The following is a 20,000-nucleotide window of genomic DNA, read 5'->3' on the forward strand; positions in this document are numbered from 1 at the left end:
GCAAAGCTCATTTTCAGAAAATGTGGAGGGGACTCAAAACAACGTGACACTTTATGCCCTGTGGGGACCCATAATTGTGGAAAACTATTATAGTCCTCTGCAATATTTCGCCTCATTGAGATTTACTAAAGAGATTCAAAGCCAGACACACTAGCATTACAGCATTGTTAAAGTATGCATCACTAGCATTGTGTTCCCACACACCAAATCATCTGAAACACAACCAAGAGTACATTCAGCCATTAAGAGAGCAACAAAACAGAGATAGGATAAGGTCAGTGCATACTCCAGCCCTGAGAGACTTCCATTTGTCAAGATATTTGAACCAACCATCTAAAAACAAAAATCTACACTGGTTTACATTGCATGCAAAACCCTAATTATACAAAAAATGATCTAGGACATTCTGAGTGCTTTATACACAATGTGAACCAGTGGATTTTTTTTTTTTTTTAAATGAAAGATTAGATGTTAGTTGGATGGGCTCCTGATGAATCCCCAAGGCTAGAACTGAACAAAACTCACCTACACCCCTTTTCTACACCTCCGCAGGACACATACTGTACCCTTCAGCGGTCACACTGTGACAAAAGAAAAGTCAATGACATAGAAACAGAAATGTTTTTTATTAAAGCACATTTTGATTAGTTGATTTTGTGGGCAAAATTACCGTTTCAATTTCTGAGGGTTACACTCGGATCATCGAGAGATTCACTCATTTGAAGTTGCATCATGATATTATAAGGATGTACAGATGAATATTAAATGCATTAAAGACTGAAAATAAGAAGCATTTCTTTACACAAAGAGTTTTGGGGTTCTGGAACAAGCTTCCCAGCCACACAATTCAAACAGACTCTCACTGGGCTGAATTGGCCACCATTCTTAAGTTATGCCCCTTTTTGTGGCAGGTTACCCATTCTGTGACTGGAAGCAATCCACCCCTCCCTGTAAAACAACGACCTCCGATATTTTTGTCCATTTGTATATACAGTATATGATCACATAAGGTAGAAAACTTATAGAAAAGCAAAGCCTAAACAATGTGATGATGTCTAGTTAAACACAGAAAACATAGTTCCAAGTTTCGCTTTTTAATATATTGGATCTGTTTCACACTAACTAACAAAACATCATTGTCAGTTCTCTTCCTCTTTCTGTAGTTGTCCGTTAGTCTTTTGTTTTGGCCACACCCAGGGTAAGGCTGATCAGTGTTTACACGAGGAAGGTAGTGGAAGTGGCTGAATGCATTTGGCCGTGTTTGGCTCAGATGCCAAGACTAATGACAGTACCGACATGTGAAATTCAACCATGGGGCTGAAAGTACAGCGCCTGGCCCCTTGCCATGGTTCCTGCCTGTACTTTAAGGCCTCATGGTGGCAAAGGTTGGATAATGCTGAGGAAGAGGGGCAGGTGCGGTTGGCTGCGTTCACAAGCTCAGAGCTCGTGCTCCATCTGATGGAATGGTGATGTAGAAGGTGGGTGTCCCACTATATCGCTCCTGCAGAAACAAACGCAAGGCAGATTGAGTTCCCCCCACACCAGTTACAAAGTATGAGTTTATAAATGTCCATGTCCACTTCCCTTCACTTTAACAACAACAAAAACAACAATACATAACAGCATTCATCCCCTTTAAGTTAACCTGGCAGTCACCAAGACAAATAATCTAATTTTCTTTGGGGGGTGTTCACTGTAGGGCAATTAATATAATCATATATTCTCCGGCACAAAGTGCATGCACAGATTGTTCAAGTTTATAAATAGATTGGAACAGTACTTTCAGTCCTCAATGGCTAAAAGACCTGGATACAGCAGTAATGTAGCCCAGCTGAGTCAATAATGTATTCAATTAGGTCATTAATCCAGTGGAAGGGAAAAAACAGCACATGCAAAGCAGCCATTTGGGGCCAGGAATGAGTATTAAAACATAACGGAACAGATGGAAAAGCGTCCTTAAGGTTTCGAAGGCACTCAAGTATACAAATACCCCGTTACCATAGTGTGTGTTTGCTCTCGGATTTGTGGAGCTGTACCTTGATGTGCTGCACAGCTCGGTCCACAGCGGCGGCCTCCAGCAAGGTGACTGTGCAGCCCCCGAACCCCCCGCCTGTCATTCTGCTTCCGTACACGCCCTCCACCTCAGTCGCCGCGGCAACCAGCTCATCCAGCTCAGGACAGCTGACCTCATAGTGGTCCCTGAGCATGAGCACAAAACACAGAGGCCCTTCACTTCCATACCCAACCTTGTCACAGTTTCCCCACACCTCCGGCCCAATCAGACAAGTAAGATCACAGAGAGAGGAGAGGAAAGAAACTGAAAATTCTTCACCAGGGGGAAAATTCACGCAGGTCACTTCAATACAAACCTGTTCTGTAGCATTCTCAGGCTTTGAAGTGGATGGTTTGGAACTGGTTTCAAGGCAAATGGATGGGGGAGAGTCTGACTGTATGGTAATTGATCGAATGGGTGGGAATACAAACTTAAAAACACTTTCAGAAGCATTTGCAAAAGCAAGCTCCAAGCAATTCAAGAAACCAGTCCTCCCCTTCTTATTCGGGTGCCACACAACAGCCCCACCCAGCTCTAAACTCACCTCTCACTGCAGACAAAGACAGAAACGGCAGCACATACACTGAAACTAGAGATCCACAAGCACACACATCCTTAATTCGGTATCGCCGTACCTGAGAGAATTGTGGCTATCCACCATCAGCTCTCCGAACTCGTGGTACCGCCCCTCTCTGAGCGCTGCTGCTGCACGCTCCGTGCGTCCGATCTCCTCAATCACGTGGCGTGCCCGCCGGTACGTCTCCTTGTCCAGTTGCCCCTGGGCACCTGCAGCATCCAATGTCAGAGGTCACGGTGTCATCAGAACATGAGAAAGGCCAGGAAAGAGACCACCCTGTTTGCATGGTTGTTAGTTTGTAACTGAACAACTCCTCTAACAAACATGGCATTGTCTTAGGCAACTTGCATGCAATAGAAACTGTAAATACACAGGCCCCGGTAATAATGTGAATGGATGTAAAGCCAGAAACAGGGTAGAGTGTTTGTGTACCTTCTGTACAAAATAAAAAATGTGTACAGAGAACCTAAATCCAGTACAAGACCCAGCAATACAGTAAAGAGAGATAAAGACAAAATTTCAGTATGATGACTGTATGAATATATATCATGTAAAAGTTAAAGGTTGTCTACAGTACAGAAGCAAATGTGGGTTAATCTTTTGCCAAGGTTTAGACAACAGAACTTTTGGATTAAGCTTTTATTTTTTCAGACATCCTCTTCCTTGATATTTTGAATTGACTTTTAGATATATTTTTAAAAACGTATACCCAAATCTGCAGTCGTGTTCAATGTCCTCAGAGGCATGACTCAGACAGGAATACGGTGGTTAGGGCTGGAGTCTACAGCAGTGGGCCTGGAGAACTGCCGGATCTTCTAGTTTCCATTCCACTTTAGGAATGACTGAACTGAACCAATTAACTTTCTTAATCAGTTCCAGATACCATTAGTCACTTCCACTTAGCATATAAAGCTGCCCTTTGAACTAGGGTGTGTCTGTAGGACCAGGGTGCACTGGCTGAGAGAATCAAGTTTTGCTTGATCTAAACTGTGACCTACTAAATTGATTTAATTATTGGGCTTCATTAATCAAAATGGCCGTGTGTTTAAGGTATTCAATGACTGATGATTTATAGAGATCTATAGAGCCTGTAGGGTTGTGACTCTCCAGGGACAGGATTGGCCTCCCCTGATAATGAGTGTGTGGCCCAGCCTGCACGGCTCACCCTCCAGGTCCTCCAGTGTGGCCTCCCTCAGGCTGCTCTTGCCCAGGGTGGCGGCCGCCTCCTCACATTGCTGCCGCCGGCTGGGGTATTCACTGCCCGTCAGGGAGTGGCGCACGTTGGAGTTGGTGATGAGGATTACCAGCCCCTGGTCTGTGAGCGGCACCAGAGTAGCCTCCAGGGACCTGCAGAGAAAACAGTGAGATTGAGGTTCCTGATCCACAGGATCCTTGCTCAACTCTTCTGCAAGGCTGTCAGACTCCAGTGGGAATGGCTCACTGCAGCCAACATGAAATGGAATAATGTTTATGAAAATGTAACAGAAAATGCTTATTTTATTTCATCAGGGTAGTTTATCTACCTTCATGGTAAAATGAAATATCAAGCCAAAACAAACATAATAACCCCACAGCTGGGAAACACAGAGGTCTTCTCTCTGGACAGTCAACTGCACCATTACATCTCAGCAGGGTCACTTAACACTAGGGCACTCGAAACAGAGAGGACTTCAAAGCTGCCTACATCACTTTATTAATCCGGACATCTGACCCAAATCCAACACATCCATTTCTAAAATCTTAAACCCCACCCTACTCTGTACTGACCATTCCTCTCCCAATTTCCAGCCCTGAGCATAATTTATAAGTGGGTGGGGGTACTATGATTGTTTAACCTTCAAATTTTCCCTCCCTGCCCCTTGGAAGACTTTGAATGTGCATGTGTCATTCTGCTTGTGCTGTTAAACACAGCAGGGACCCAGTGCCACTGCCCCAGACCTGCAGTCAATGAGGAGAGCATGCCCGTCTTTGCCCAGCACTGAGATGAACTGGTCCATGATGCCGCAAGGCATGCCAGCGTGAGTGTGCTCCGCTTTCTGACAGGCCAGCGCCTTCGACACGGCATCGCCATCATCTGGGGAGACAGGGCACAGCAGCCACCATTACCCTGGACATGACCCCATCTCCTAACTTCACTTCTGACTCTATGAACTGAAACAGCAAATCCCAATTCCCAAGTCTGGAGTTTAAAGAACCAAGTAATTAACTCTTCTGAGCCTTGTTTAGTAAATTATAACAATTGGATAGCGGATCTCTAGCTCTCCAATAGGTGGTTGCACTCATGAATGGAACACATCATCTGCTAGAGCTGGATCTGTTTCAGTGAAAGGAGCAGAAACACAGCTGTACTGATCTGAGGCAGGTATTAACCCAGATAGCTGTAAACGAGAGACTGAGCTTTAAAAGAAAGCCCTGCTCATATGAAGATCAGTTGCTCCTCTGCACTAAAGCTCAAATCCTGGCGGCTGTCACAGAAAGAGGGCTCTCTCATGTGCAGGACAGCGGCTATAGCGTGTCATACCTGGGCAGAGCTGCTGCAGGAATGTGTATACCGCAACTTCCAGGGAGGCTGAGCTGGACAGGCCGCCCCCTAGTGGCACGCTGCTGGCTAACACTGCTTGGAACCCAGGCAGGGGCCCCGCTGAGAGGAGAGAGACACAGACACAGAGAGGTTTCAATATTGCCAAACTGTTGACCGTGACACTGGCTCCCCCTGCTGGACAGCTCCAATCATAACAGCACCTCAAAGCTCAACAGACACCAAAAGTGTCATTTCTTGTCTCTACTGATTGCTTCCCACTTCTGTGCCACAAGCAGTGTGTTGCAATTGAATATGGCTTCCCATCCTGGCACGGAAATAATGGTTTTACATTGCAAAACATAATAATAGGAATCATCATCTGAAATCTTGTCACACATAATGATGTATGTGATGCATTACATGCACAGATTATGGGTTTGTTCTATGTAAAAAACATCTTCTATGTATGAAATGTGTTGTGTGGCTCAGATGCTGAGAGGTGTGTCTGAGACAGTAGTGTAAATGTGTGTTGCAAATCTACCTGTGCTGGGGAGGAGACAGGCATACCTCTGTAATGCTGTAGGACTCCTTTCACATAATTGGCCCATTTGGGCATCCCTGGGGCAATGGGGGTGGCACTGTCGTTAGGCAACACGAAATCCACTCGCCGGGGTTCATCCGCCCCCTCAGCCACGGTCACAATGGATACGCTGCGGTCAGGAGTAGGACTGCCGACCATCACAGTCACCAACGGCAACGCCTGTGAGTAAGCATGCAGGATAGTACCACAGTACCCAAAACAGATTCATAACTTCAGAAGCAGCCAAACAACCACATTCAATGACAGATCCAGTTATAAGACACATACATTGACATCCGAATATGGACTGCTGCAGTAAATGAATGTATGATCTGCAATATGCATCATTCTAAAATGCATTGTTCCGGCTGTATGTGAATGTATATACCCTGAATGACCCTGAACACAGATATTACGAAACCTAAAGAATGCCTGTTAAGAGGCACGTTGCTGGTCACAAGGCAAAACGGGAAAAGAACAGAAAGTGTTGCAAGTGGTGCAACAGTGGAGAACATTAAACTGGGCAGCGGGCCAGACACACAAAGTCTGGATCTAAAGTCATGTTACTATACTGCACTGTGTGATTTCAATTGTATAACATTGCATATGTACATTTTACGTTTTGTTTCTTATAATCTTCAGCATATATTGTGCTTCACAAACCTCTTGTATGTCTAAATGGCATTGTGTAACCCATTACACTTCAATAACCTTTTATAACATATACACCATATACCACCATGGGGGGGTGGGGGAGGGGGGCATTTAACAACGTAAGCACAGTAAGATCACAAGCGGAGCCTCCAAACGTTAAGAAAGTGCCCTGAAGAACACAAGATTACAGTGACATTTGATCATTTCATGAAGTGTCATGCCAGTTCAATTCAGCAAAAAACACAGCACTGCCTTCTCAGTAATGAGGAAATGTATGCTTCATAATGACATGCTTTTCACGACCTAATGTCGCCTACATCGAAGTTGCAACGCCCACGCTTAGGGTGTGCTTACATTATTCCCCCCACTGTGAAGCTCACAACAGTATGCATGTCCTACCATAGGGAGCACGAAGCCCTGGTTATAGTCGGTGTGTTCTCCGATCAGATTGACCCTCCCCGGCGCACACACCGCCACCACTGGCTCCGAGGCCCCGAAGCTCTCCCGGTAGACCTGCCGAGCCCCGGCCACGACCGAGGACACGCTGGGCACAGGACAACTGGCCATCGCCGAGTCCGCAAGAGCTGCTCGCGAAAAACACGCTGGTCAGGTAAAGCGACGGCGGCTGCAGTGTGTCTGTGTAACAAGCACGGAGCTGCGCTTCACTCAGAGCACCGCGTCTGCGCCGCCCACTGAAGCGCAGCAACACCTCCGTCACAGCGCCTGCGCCACAGCCGCTTCCTGCTTCTGAGCGGCCCCGCCCACCTCCCATTTCATTGGCTGTGCAGCACTAGACCTTCTATTTACACTGCGGGAAATATTTGAACTTTCCTTCGTATAACCCTTTGTATTTACAACATATTTCTTGAAAGTATGTATTTCATGAGTTCGAAAACTATATGAGACATAGAAAGAGACCGGAAGTGACGTACAGGAAGTGGCTCAAACGGTAGCGCTCTCGCTTAGCAAGTGAGAGGTAGCGGGATCGATGCCCGCATTCTCCAAGAAAATTGTTATTTTAATGACAATTCAACTACTTTTAATGGGTTGAGAGTATTATTATATATATTTCAAAAAAATCGGTTCCAGAACACCTACAAAATAAAAATGTCTGTATTGTGAGAGTGATTAACGACATACGTCCCATTTACATCACTAATGCCGATAAAATAAAAAAGCAAAGAAATAAAATGCACATATAATTAGTTCAATTAGCGTGGGTATAATTTATTTGAACATTGTTTCCACATAAATCAAAATAACTCAAGTCCGTACTCAAGTATTTCTATGAAGTTTGCGACTGTATTGCTCCTGGCAGAGTGGCGCAGCGGTAGCGCCTCGGGCCCATAACTCGGAGGTCGATGGATCGAAACCATCCTCTGCTTCCCCTCCTGTCCTACCCGCGATGACAGGCCTGGAGGGGAACATCTTCACGTTTTGCACCTGGATGTGCACATGAATATGAAATGCTTTAAAGACTGAAAATAAGAAGCATTTCTTTACACAAAGAGTTTTGGGGTTCTGGGGTTTTTGTCCATTTGTATATACAGTATATGATCACATAAGGTAGAAAAGCAAAGCCTGGATAATGCTGGGGAAGAGGGGCAGGTGCGGTTGGCTGCGTTCACAAGCTCAGAGCTTGTGCTGTCTGATGGAATGGTGATGTAGAAGGTGGGTGTCCCACTATATCGCTCCTGCAGAAACAAACGCAAGGCTGATTCAGTTTCCCCCACACAAGTTACAAAGTATGAGTTTATAAATGTCCATGTCCACTTCCCTTCACTTTAACAACAATAAATAACAGCATTCGTCCCCTTTAAGTTAACCTGGCAGTCACCAAGACAAATAATCTAATTTCCTTTGAGGGGTGTTCACTGTAGGGCAATCAATATTATCACATATTGTCATAGCCGAATTAGCTCAGAGGGGCGGGTGCTTGCTTTTACAAGTGAGAGGTAGTGGGATTGATGCCTGCATTCTTCAAGAACACTATTATTTATGAATGCCGACAAAACAAATAGTAAATGCATATATTATTATTTCAATCAGCTTGTGTATAATTTATTTTAACAGAGCTACAACATAAAACAAAATAACTCAAATACATGCTCAAGTATATCTATGACGTATGCAACAAAATTACTCAGGGCAGAGTGGCACACCGGCAGTGCCTTGGGCCCATAACGTGGAAGTCAATGGACGGAAAACATCCTCTGCTCCTCCTTATGTCTTGAACAAAAATGATAGAACAGAAATGAAAATGGATGCATTGGAATGTAAAAAGCAAAGTGGTGATACAGACATACATTATACTCTTAAAACTTGAAAATAATAACATAACTTAATACATACACAAATAGATTCCCAAGAGTTTTACTGGTATTCTGAATGCTGTTTATTATTCTGTTTATACCTGCTAGTGCTATTCCCAGGTATGGAATTAAATACACAGAGAAAATAATACATAAACACATGCTGAAATGAATTAATACATGTTGAAATAAATAAACAGACCACATGTCTGAATCATGTTCAACACCTTTGTACTGACGTCTCAATGGTCATACAGTGAGGGAAAAAAGTATTTGATCCCCTGCTGATTTTGTACGTTTGCCCACTGACAAAGAAATCATCAGTCTATAATTTTAATGGTAGGTGTATTTTAACAGTGAGAGACAGAATAACAACAAAAAAATCCAGAAAAACGCATTTCAAAAAAGTGATACATTGATTTGCATGTTAATGAGGGAAATAAGTATTTGACCCCTTCGACTTAGTACTTGGTGGCAAAACCCTTGTTGGCAATCACAGAGGTCAGACGTTTCTTGTAGTTGGCCACCAGGTTTGCACACATCTCAGGAGGGATTTTGTCCCACTGCTCTTTGCAGATCCTCTCCAAGTCATTAAGGTTGGTAGGCTGACGTTTGGCAACTCGAACCTTCAGCTCTCTCCACAGATTTTCTATGGGATTAAGGTCTGGAGACTGGCTAGGCCACTCCAGGACCTTAATGTGCTTCTTCTTGAGCCACTCCTTTGTTGCCTTGGTTGTGCGTTTTGAGTCATTGTCATGCTGGAATACCCATCCACGACCCATTTTCAATGCTGTGGCTGAGGGAAGGAGGTTCTCACCCAAGATTTGACGGTACATGGCCCCATCCATCATCCCTTTGATGCAGTGCAGTTGTCCTGTCCCCTTAGCAGAAAAACACCCCCAAAGCATAATGTCACCTCCATGTTTGAAGGTGGGGATGGTGTTCTTGGGGTCATTCCTCCTCCTCCAAACACGGCGAGTTGAGTTGATGCCAAAGAGCTCGATTTTGGTCTCATCTGACCACAACACTTTCACCCAGTTCTCTGAATCATTCAGATGTTCATTGGCAACTTCAGACGGGCCTGTACATGTGCTTTCTTGAGCAGGGGGACCTTGCGGGCGCTGCAGGATTTCAGTCCTTCACGGCGTAGTGTGTTACCAATTGTTTTCTTGGTGACTATGGTCCCAGCTGCCTTGAGATCATTAACAAGATCCTCCCATGTAGTTCTGGGCTGATTCCTCACCGTTCTCATGATCATTGAAACTACACGAGGTGAGATCTTGCATGGAGCCCCAGACCGAGGGGGACTGACAGTTATTTTGTGTTTCTTCAATTTGCGAATAATCGCACCAACTGTTGTCACCTTCTCACCAAGCTGCTTGGCGATGGTCTTGTAGCCCATTCCAGCCTTGTGTAGGTCTACAATCTTGTCCCTGACATCCTTGGACAGCTCTTTGGTCATGGGCATGGTGGAGAGTTTGGAATCTGTGTGAGGAACATCTTGACATTGGCTTTTCTTGGGTTCTGTATTCCAAATAGGTGGTGGATGTGCTCCATTAAGGATTCCCCCCAAATATTGAATAAGATTCTTCATTAAACAATGAAACTAATTATAGGCCTAATTATCAATACTTAATTGAAGTGGAACAATGAATAACAAAAACACATTGAAATGAAAAGTGTGAGCAGAAATTACCCCCATTAAGATAAAAAAAAAAGTACATCGAAATGACTGAACAAATTTAATGTCAAATTTGAAATGAAATAGAAAAGCTGGCAACACTGGGTACTTCTCATATAGGGATAGTGTAGGTGCCGCATTAGATCTTTAGAAACACGCTCTTTCAACGGTATACTTGTATTATAACGCGTCGATAAACACAAACAGATGTGTCAAAGGTACGGAAATATAACGCAGATTGCCGTGGTGACTTTTAATCACAATATATGAAATGATTTGGGGTTGGAAAATTATGTATATTTCTCAGCGTATGAATTGTCTCCCTTCGATAGCTCAGTTGGTAGAGCGGAGGACTGTAGAGTTCATTCATGGCCATCCTTAGGTCGCTGGTTCAAATCCGGCTCGAAGGACTTTTTTTTTTTTTCTTTTCATTTATTTCTTTTTGAAATGATTACTGCCACCGCCATTAGCTTGGGCATAAAAAACAAGCTGCCTTACAAGTATACATAAGAGTCGCTGCATTAGAGACCTCAGACCAGGCAATAGCACACACACACACACACACACACACACACAGCAAAATCCAACAAAGATCTCAACTGGAATCACTCTAATAAGTGTACAACTTATAAGTGGTGTTATAAAATACAATGTGGGAGAGAAAGGGGAATAGAGCAGGAAAGAACGAGAGAGAAAATGTGTCGTTTGTTGTGTATTTCTTGTTATTTTATTTGTTTAAACCATGGATCACTCAGTTATTAATGGACACCAAACAAGCACGGTGGGTCGAATGGCCTGGTCTCATTACACGTCAGTAATCTTTTATTACATATACACCATATAGCACCTGGGGGGAGGGGGCATTTAACAACGTAAGCACAGTAAGGTCACAAGCGAAGCCTCCAAACGTTAAGAAAGTCTACATCCACACAGCTGTTGTTCAAACATGCATTGAAATTCATTATATGGACTTTGTTTTGATCACAATCTGTTGCTTAAATTACATAGAAAAAAAGTTTATAAAAAATCATCAAATTATCATCATCATCATCAAAAGGCTTGCTGATACCGATATCGCCAAAAAAGTCCATATCGCCCACTCCTACTATGTATAGCATATACTGTTACAATGTGTGTGTAATAACTGTTGTAATATGTGTAACATTATCAGAATGTGGCAAAAACTAAGCAGATGTCCTCCCTGACAATGACAATGACAGGGTGGATATTTTTGGTTAAAGTTAGCATTTAATGAACACATGGTGGACCTTCAGTTAGCAAAGTGATTCATTGTTGAAGGTGACTGTGTACTGTTTAAAATATATATTTTGAAATTCTGTTGTTTGAGTGTAAACTCTTACTGTACTTGCAGCAGTTGTTTTAACCTCCATTGAAGAAAGACAAAATGGTGGTGGTGGTGATGTCACTGACTGAGGTGATGTGACTGATGTCAGCCGGTTTCTTTAAGGGGCAGTTTCCCCATAATGACTGGGTGGACAGCAATTTCAGGGACACATGCAAAATGTTTAATATTATTATGAAAATAACTTTTTGAGGACCATAAGAACTTTTGAAGTGTTTTAAGTTTGTGTAATTCAACCACGTATTACACTCATTGAAGTTAGCAGAGCAGTGTGTGGGACATGCCAAAATCACGTACACCCAAACAAAGACAATTGTAAAAAATGAGGGAAACACATTTCAAGAGACCTATCATTGTACTGATATGTGTGTAAATGTTTGGCCATTTATAATAAATGTCATTATTTTGCAATAAAGCTGAAGCACAGCAACACCTCCGTCACAGCGCCTGCGCCACAGCCGCTTCCTGCTTCTGAGCGGCCCCGCCCACCTCCCATTTCATTGGCTGTGCAGCACTAGACCTTCTATTTACACTGCGGGAAATATTTGAACTTTCCTTCGTATAACCCTTTGTATTTACAACATATTTCTTGAAAGTATGTATTTCATGAGTTCGAAAACTATATGAGACATAGAAAGAGACCGGAAGTGACGTACAGGAAGTGGCTCAAACGGTAGCGCGCTCGCTTAGCAAGTGAGAGGTAGCGGGATCGATGCCCGCATTCTCCAAGAAAATTGTTATTTTAATGACAATTCAACTACTTTTAATGGGTTGAGAGTATTATTATATATATTTCAAAAAAATCGGTTCCAGAACACCTACAAAATAAAAATGTCTGTATTGTGAGAGTGATTAACGACATACGTCCCATTTACATCACTAATGCCGATAAAATAAAAAAGCAAAGAAATAAAATGCACATATAATTAGTTCAATTAGCGTGGGTATAATTTATTTGAACATTGTTTCCACATAAATCAAAATAACTCAAGTCCGTACTCAAGTATTTCTATGAAGTTTGCGACTGTATTGCTCCTAGCAGAGTGGCGCAGCGGTAGCGCCTCGGGCCCATAACTCGGAGGTCGATGGATCGAAACCATCCTCTGCTTCCCCTCCTGTCCTACCCGCGATGACAGGCCTGGAGGGGAACATCTTCACGTTTTGCACCTGGATGTGCACATGAATATGAAATGCTTTAAAGACTGAAAATAAGAAGCATTTCTTTACACAAAGAGTTTTGGGGTTCTGGGGTTTTTGTCCATTTGTATATACAGTATATGATCACATAAGGTAGAAAAGCAAAGCCTAAACAATGTGATGATGTCTAGTTAAACACAGAAAACATAGTTCCAAGTTTCGCTTTTTAATATACTAGGATCTGTTTCATATTAACTAACAAAACATCATTGTCAGTTCTCTTCCTCTTTCTGTAGTTGTCCGGAGAGAGAGAGGACGGACGGGCGGTGTGCTGTTTGTCCCGCCCCTCCTCCGTTGTGATTGGACGGCTGGGTCAAAAGTGACAGTGACGAGCGCTGCGTTTTACTCGAAGTTGAACGTTTTTCAACTCTCGGCGAGCAGAAAAAAACGTGCAGCGCTCAGCGCTCAGCCCTGTGTCACCAAAGCGTGTTTTCCTGAGGTCGGCGAGTTTTCTCAATTGATTGCAATGGGAGCCGCGTTTTTAAAACGCCGGCAGCGTGACGCTGCGCTGAGCGTCTTTTTCTGGTCGTGCGTCCTCTCTCTCTCCGCACTTCCGCTTTCCCTCTGCCTTGTGCCGACATTGTACAGTCAGTATTTGTTAGCAACACAAACTATCCGCGACATCAAACCCTTCAACACATGACTGCCACGGATATCCCGTATCACTGCACTGAAACAGCGCTGCGCCTCGCTCAGGATGAGCTGCCCCGATTGAAAACATCCTGTCAGAATGGGCTGCCCTCTGCTTTTCAACTCATGATGTATTTTGACCCCTTCAAAACCAGCGTAGCTCATCATGTCATCTATTCATAAATAGCTAATTGGTCACTATAAAATACTATGGGCAAAATAATTGTAACTGTACATAATTATAGGTTAAAATTATCTTAAACAACACAGAACACAGTCTACTGAGGTGACTAGACATCAAGCTGAATCTAGCTTTTATTTTTATTTAGTGCACATTTCACACACACACACACACACACACACACACACGTTAGATCTGATGTCTTCGGTCCATCGATTTCTGTAAATGAAAAGCAAATGCAAGTTCTGTTCCTATCCACAGCAAACCATCAAATATCTGAAATTCTAAAGTGACTAAATAAGGAAATACTTTAAGGATATTCAAAAGTTAACTATGATCTATAAGGAAGTCTGCGGTATATTCAAAACAAAACCGTCAATAGTAGCTCGGATTTAACAGCGTGTGTGGGGTCACTACGCATGCGCGTTTTCAGAAAGCAGCACTTCCTGAAAGGCAGCTCAAATGGTCAGATTAACCTGACACACTGACCTGCCCATTCAAGAGGAGCTACCCGCAGGTAGCCCAGATTTATGCGCGTGTTTTGAAATTGTTAGGAAGTAGCTCAGTTTGTCAGAACACCTGCATTTTAAAAACGCGGCTCCCATTGCAAGCAATTGTGAAAACACACCGACCTCAGGAAGAAACATTTGGTGACACACGGGCTCAGTCAGCTGGACGCGCTACCCGACACGAATGAAAATGTCTGTATCTCCCCAACCAGCACAGCTAGCGTCTTCAAACCCACTTTCACATGAAGAGGACCAATTGTGAATTGTTTCACAGCCTTTTTTTTACTTGTGAATCGAAAGAATAATTTGTGAAAATCAATAACATCACATATATGCAACCAAACTCCCGGAATCATTGAACAAAATATGTATCTCCCTAACCACAGCAGATACACGGTTAAAATATACTATTATTTAAAAAAGACCAATTGTGAATTGTTTCACAGTCTGTTTTACCTGTGAATACAAAGAATAATTTAAATCAATATTAGGGTACTTTTTATGTTAGGTTTCTTTCAAATGACTTTGGAAAAGTTTGTTTACAAATATGTTTTGTTATTGTTCTTATTGTCTTTGTTATTCATGAAGACCTATGTGTGTGAGAGATGTTATTTATTTTCACAACATATTACTAGGCATAAATAAAACAGACTGTGGAGTGATTCCCAATGTGTCTCTCTTATGATTTGTGTTTGTATTATTGATTTTAATTGTAAATCCGTATTATTCACAGGTACAAAATATTCTGAAACAATTAACAACTGGTCTTCTTCACATAAAGTTATTTTTAAAATGCTGGTGTCTGTGGGAGCACAAGACACTGTTGCTAGTGGTGGTTAGGGATATTAAGCAATTGCAGGCATGTCACAAATTATTACCAGGGTTACAGGTGCTTGCGCCATTGCAGATGCTCAGTGTGATAAACTCCCGCTCCCAAGGTCATCCAACTGCGTGACGTAAATTATGTTAATACGGGTTAAGGATTTTGAATGAATCGCCTGCGTTAACACGTTAACGTCGACAGCCCTAATGTATATAGTGTGTATGTAGTTTATGTAGTGTGTACAGTTGAGAGCAAAATTATTCAACCTCCATTGCAAATCAGGTTTATTGTCAAAATGTACAGTGTCAGCTGTTTGCAATGAACAAATCAAACAAAAGCAATTGAAATATCTCAACGAATGCTTCAAGTGGTTTCCTCAAATTCAACTGAAAATGCAACTTATATTGATTTCCCCAGTCTCAAAATTATTCAACCCCTTCATGGCAAGTGTGTATATACTTTTTGTAGTGTATAGTCTTGTGTGTGTGTGTGTGTGTGTGTGTGTGTGTGTATATATATATATATATATATATATATATATATATATATATATATATATATATTTGTAGTGGGAAAATTTACTTTTATTATGTTCTGTATATTATTTCTATATTATTAATTGTTTAATGTTATAGTATTGTTTCAGTTTTGTCTGTGAAGCAATCATTTGTATTTACCTCTTCGTGGGAACTACTTTAATTATTAGTTTTCATGCAAGAATGCTACAGAAATCTACCAAAGTCATGTTACCCTGCCTCCCCCTCGAGGTTGTTTCTTGGATTGTATACAAAACAATTGTCTCCAAGTCACTCTGCCTCTGCCTTAAGGCTCACTGTTTCTTGATATATAGGCCTACAGCTATTGTCTTTTGAATACTTGATCAACAACTATCAGTATGCATGGGGTAAATTGAACTCATACAGCTGGATTGAGCTGGATGTGCTGTAACCTATTGTCTATCAAAGATACAAAGGGGCTTCTTCCAGCTCACATCTCTAGTTCTTTTCCTCACTTCATGTGAGAGGAGAGCTCCGTGTTAACCTGTATTTATGTTTTTCATCAGTGTTTCCTGGGATTTACTGAAACCACTACATATTGTATATAATGTGTATATAGTTTATCGTTGTAGTTTGTTATTTATATCATAAACATGTTTCTACATTTATATAAGGCCTTGAGATTTCAGTTCTTGTTCATACTCCACATTGCTTTTTTTAACCAATCTTTTTTTATTGTTGACAGAAACAGACAATACAAACTATAGTTTTTTTTACTCCCTCCCCAATGCCCTCCCATGTTCCCCCATCTCAGCTGTAATCTGTAAAATCAACTTAAAATAGCTTTGTAAAAAAATACATTAAAAACGAACAAATACATAAATACTACAAAATAAACAAATAAAAAACAAAATCAATAAATATATATAGATAGATTTAATTTTTATGTATGTATTTATTCTATACTTATGTATTGCGTGTTTTATTTATTTAGGTTTTAATGTTGTCACACATTATCCGTAGGAGGTGGCGCTCCAACTGGGACCTTCGGATCTGGGCTATCCTGCAAGACAAAATAAACAAAATTGACATTTTCTGCAATTTCCAGAAAATTGTCTAGCAAATTAGTATAAACACTTGGAATTCAGAGGGAGCCCCTCAATTTCTCTTTTTCCTTTCCTTTTTTTCTCTTTTCTGCCATTTCTCCTCTCTATTTCTTTCTTCCTCCTTCTTCCCCCTTCATTTGTGCTCCCCCCCCCCCCCAACAGACTATTGTTAGTTGGTAGAGTGGAGGACTGTAGAGTTCATTCATGGCCATCCTTAGGTCGCCGGTTCCAATCCGTCTCAAAGGACTATTTTTTCTCTTTTATTTTCCATCTAAAATTTGGAGTATCTATTTTTGAAATTATTACTGCCATCGCTATTATCTTGGGCATAAAAAAACAAGCTGCCTGGAGAAATAGTTCACAACTGCACATTCTTCATGGAAATGAATGATTCTCCAGAAATATCATCATCATTACTATGGGAAACAGCCAAAGTAGTACTGAAAGGAAAATCATATCATACTCATCATATAATAAAAAAAGAACAAAAACTTCAACTACTACAAGACTCATATGCTAACAAATCCCACAAACAGTTCAAAATGAATTAAGAGAAACCAAATTCAATCTCGATTCAATTTTAAATAAAAAAACACAGCTCTTGATACAAGGACTCAGACATAACTTTATTATTTGGCAAACCAACTCAAGGAAAATCAAGAAAAATCAGAGGGAAGTATCATGCAAACTCCACAGGACATCAATAACACATTCCACACATTCTACAGTAATTTATATCAGTCCCTAAGAAACCAAGCATAGCAGCTATCGACTCCTTTTTAAACAACATTACACTCCCAAAGCTCAATAAAAAACAAGCACATAAGTTGGATACACCTCTCGTAGAAAACCATTGCGAAAAAGCTATCAACTCCATGTCAAACCATAAGGCTGCAGGAGGTGACGGCTACCCTATAGAATTCTGTAAACATTTCTGGCAAACAATCTCACCATTATTTAGCAAGATGGCACACAAAATTAAACAATCCTCAATGATTATGCCACACATGAACACAGCCCTTATCTCAGTACTACTTAAACCGGACAAAGGCCCAACACTGTGCTCTAGCTATCGCCCCCTGGCCTTAATAAGAACAGATCTTACGATTATTAGTAAAGCTCTAGCCACCCGATTAGAATCTGCAACTCTGCTGCTTATCCACCCCGACCAAACCGGCTTCAAAGGTACTGTAGATCATACAAGCTTATTTTGGCAAATATATACACAAATTCATATACCTAACCTTCCTAACTGAGAAATGCAGGCTCGTGGTAAAGGACTGAAGGAGACAGCTTTGATGTTCTGTGTTTACGACAGGCCTGTGCTCACCAAAGAATGACAGATAACACGTCCATGCTGGAGCCCCCCGCCAACTGACACACAGGCTGCCATGCCCGTCTCCACAGAGACCAGCACCACATTGCAGCTGAAGATTTATTTTGTGAAACTCAGACATTCAAGGCACTTTATATATTCCATAGACCAGGGCAACAAACCCAAATACAAACTACATGCTGCTATCAGAAGTGTTACCCAGCTTCTCCCTCAGATTGATAACAAACAATAAAAAGAAACTTAAAACTAACTTACTGACACTTAAGTAATTCTATCTCAGAACCAAAACATGAATAAGCCATGTCTGGTCTTAAAAGAAAGAGCATTCGCTAAAACAACCATTGGACCATTTATATTTCATATACAATGCAACATTAACATTTGGTAAGAGAAGTATTCACATATCCTAATTGATCCTCCACTGACATGGGCATCAGACCAGCCCCCCTGGGATTCCAAAAAGACTCAAATTTAACATCACAGAGAAAGAACACCTGGCTTGTTTGGTAACAACTGTGACGTCATGCTTTGAGGGACTTGAAAAAGTGATAGAACTAAAACTTGACAATATAGAGAGCTGGAAACTCTAGGTAACATTTGAACCATTTTTCACATCACACCCCCAATACACACTCTGTAGGAATCAAGGGAGAGGAATGGCAAAGACTGCCTTGATTCGAATTTCTGTTTTATTACCCCAAATCTGACCAATCAGAAGTTTGGAAGGAAAGAGATTAGAATTTCTCTGTCTAAAATGTGTAAAACAGAAAGTTTTTTCAGAGCAATTCAGAGTGTAGTGGAGCAGTGTCATGTCCTCACCTCACCACCTGAGGTCATCATCGCCAGAATACTAGTCCTGTCTCTGACATCACATTCCATAGCCACATGTGCATTCAGTTTAATTGACATTCTTCCCTCCTATTGGTCCAGCATCCCACTGCTCTGCTATCTGCTCCCTCAGCCGTCTCTATATATATCCCTCTGTTCTTTTCAGTATTTGTGAAGTCTTGCCTTCTGTATAGAAACAATGCTGAGTCCTTCATTTGTGTGTAAAAATGCTATGTTCCTGTGTACCTTGCTTCTGCCTTTGATAATGACTCCTGGATTGTCCCTTGAATCCTGTTTGCTGATCGACTGACCTTTTTCCTGCCTTTTGACAGCGTCTCTTGGATTTCCCTTTTAACCCTGTCAGCCTGCTTCTTATCCCTTTTCCATTACCCTGACCTATTTTCATTAAACCCCATCCCAGTCCTGCGGTAGCCCTGCACCTGGGTCCTCCACTCATTACATCCCCTGATGTGACAAGTGGAGTGGTTCAATTCAGAGTGGCATGATTTGGATTGGCACAATTCAGAGTGGCACAACCTGGGAGAAGAAACCAAGGAGACAAAATCCAGGATGACTGAACCAATAACCTGAAAGCTTTGCAACCGTCCTCAAGTGGACGCAGTCTGCCAGCCCTCCCCGCTATTGTCTGTAGAACTGAATCTCAGTAAACACACAGGTGGTATATTTTGTGTACTAGTGAAAAATTGGGTAAATCAGTTACATAAAACCTAGATGAGATCTAAATTGTAGGAATGGGCAGCACAATCACAATACTTGTATGTTATTTTACATGTGTTTTGACCCGAGGCACAGAACGAGTATTGGATAGATCTCCTCTCACTTTTAATATTATCCACCCTGCTTGTCTCTATCCTATTTTTGCAAATATGTTGTCTAGTTACATTTTTAATAAACTTATCTTGTATAATACAAAACAGCCTTAAGGTTAATTCATGCAGATCAACCTCACCACTAATCTGAGCTCGTATTAGTAAAGTATTGTGGTAACTTGTGTATCAACACGGTCTCGTTTTCAGAGGACTTGACCACTGTGGGTTGTGTGTGGGGGTCACTAGATAACAGGACTTTATTTCTTCTGATATTTGATACCAGATAAAAACAAAAACTCCAGTTTAAAGTTGTAAGCCAATC

At 41.7% G+C, this 20,000-nt stretch overlaps 1 protein-coding gene and 1 non-coding gene across 2 annotated transcripts; one reads left to right on the top strand and one right to left on the bottom strand.

Annotated features, from left to right (window-relative positions):
- Positions 1–607: 607 nt before the first annotated feature.
- On the bottom strand, positions 608–7,092 carry galk1 (galactokinase 1). The gene is made up of 8 exons (XM_066704853.1): positions 6,785–7,092; positions 5,719–5,911; positions 5,152–5,271; positions 4,569–4,704; positions 3,796–3,977; positions 2,689–2,839; positions 2,037–2,199; positions 608–1,501 (listed from the first exon to the last, which is right to left on the bottom strand). Exons 1-8 carry the CDS (start codon positions 6,950–6,952, stop codon positions 1,430–1,432), a joined length of 1,185 nt encoding a protein of 394 aa, XP_066560950.1. The 5' UTR covers positions 6,953–7,092; the 3' UTR covers positions 608–1,429.
- Positions 7,093–10,700: 3,608 nt separating this feature from the next.
- Positions 10,701–10,788, top strand: trnay-gua (transfer RNA tyrosine (anticodon GUA)). Its single transcript is given in 2 exon segments — positions 10,701–10,737; positions 10,753–10,788. It is a non-coding gene; the product is annotated as a tRNA-Tyr (tRNA).
- The last annotated feature ends 9,212 nt before the right edge of the window (positions 10,789–20,000 follow it).

This window comes from Amia ocellicauda, chromosome 5 (assembly GCF_036373705.1).
Source record: "Amia ocellicauda isolate fAmiCal2 chromosome 5, fAmiCal2.hap1, whole genome shotgun sequence".
Taxonomy (NCBI): domain Eukaryota; kingdom Metazoa; phylum Chordata; class Actinopteri; order Amiiformes; family Amiidae; genus Amia; species Amia ocellicauda.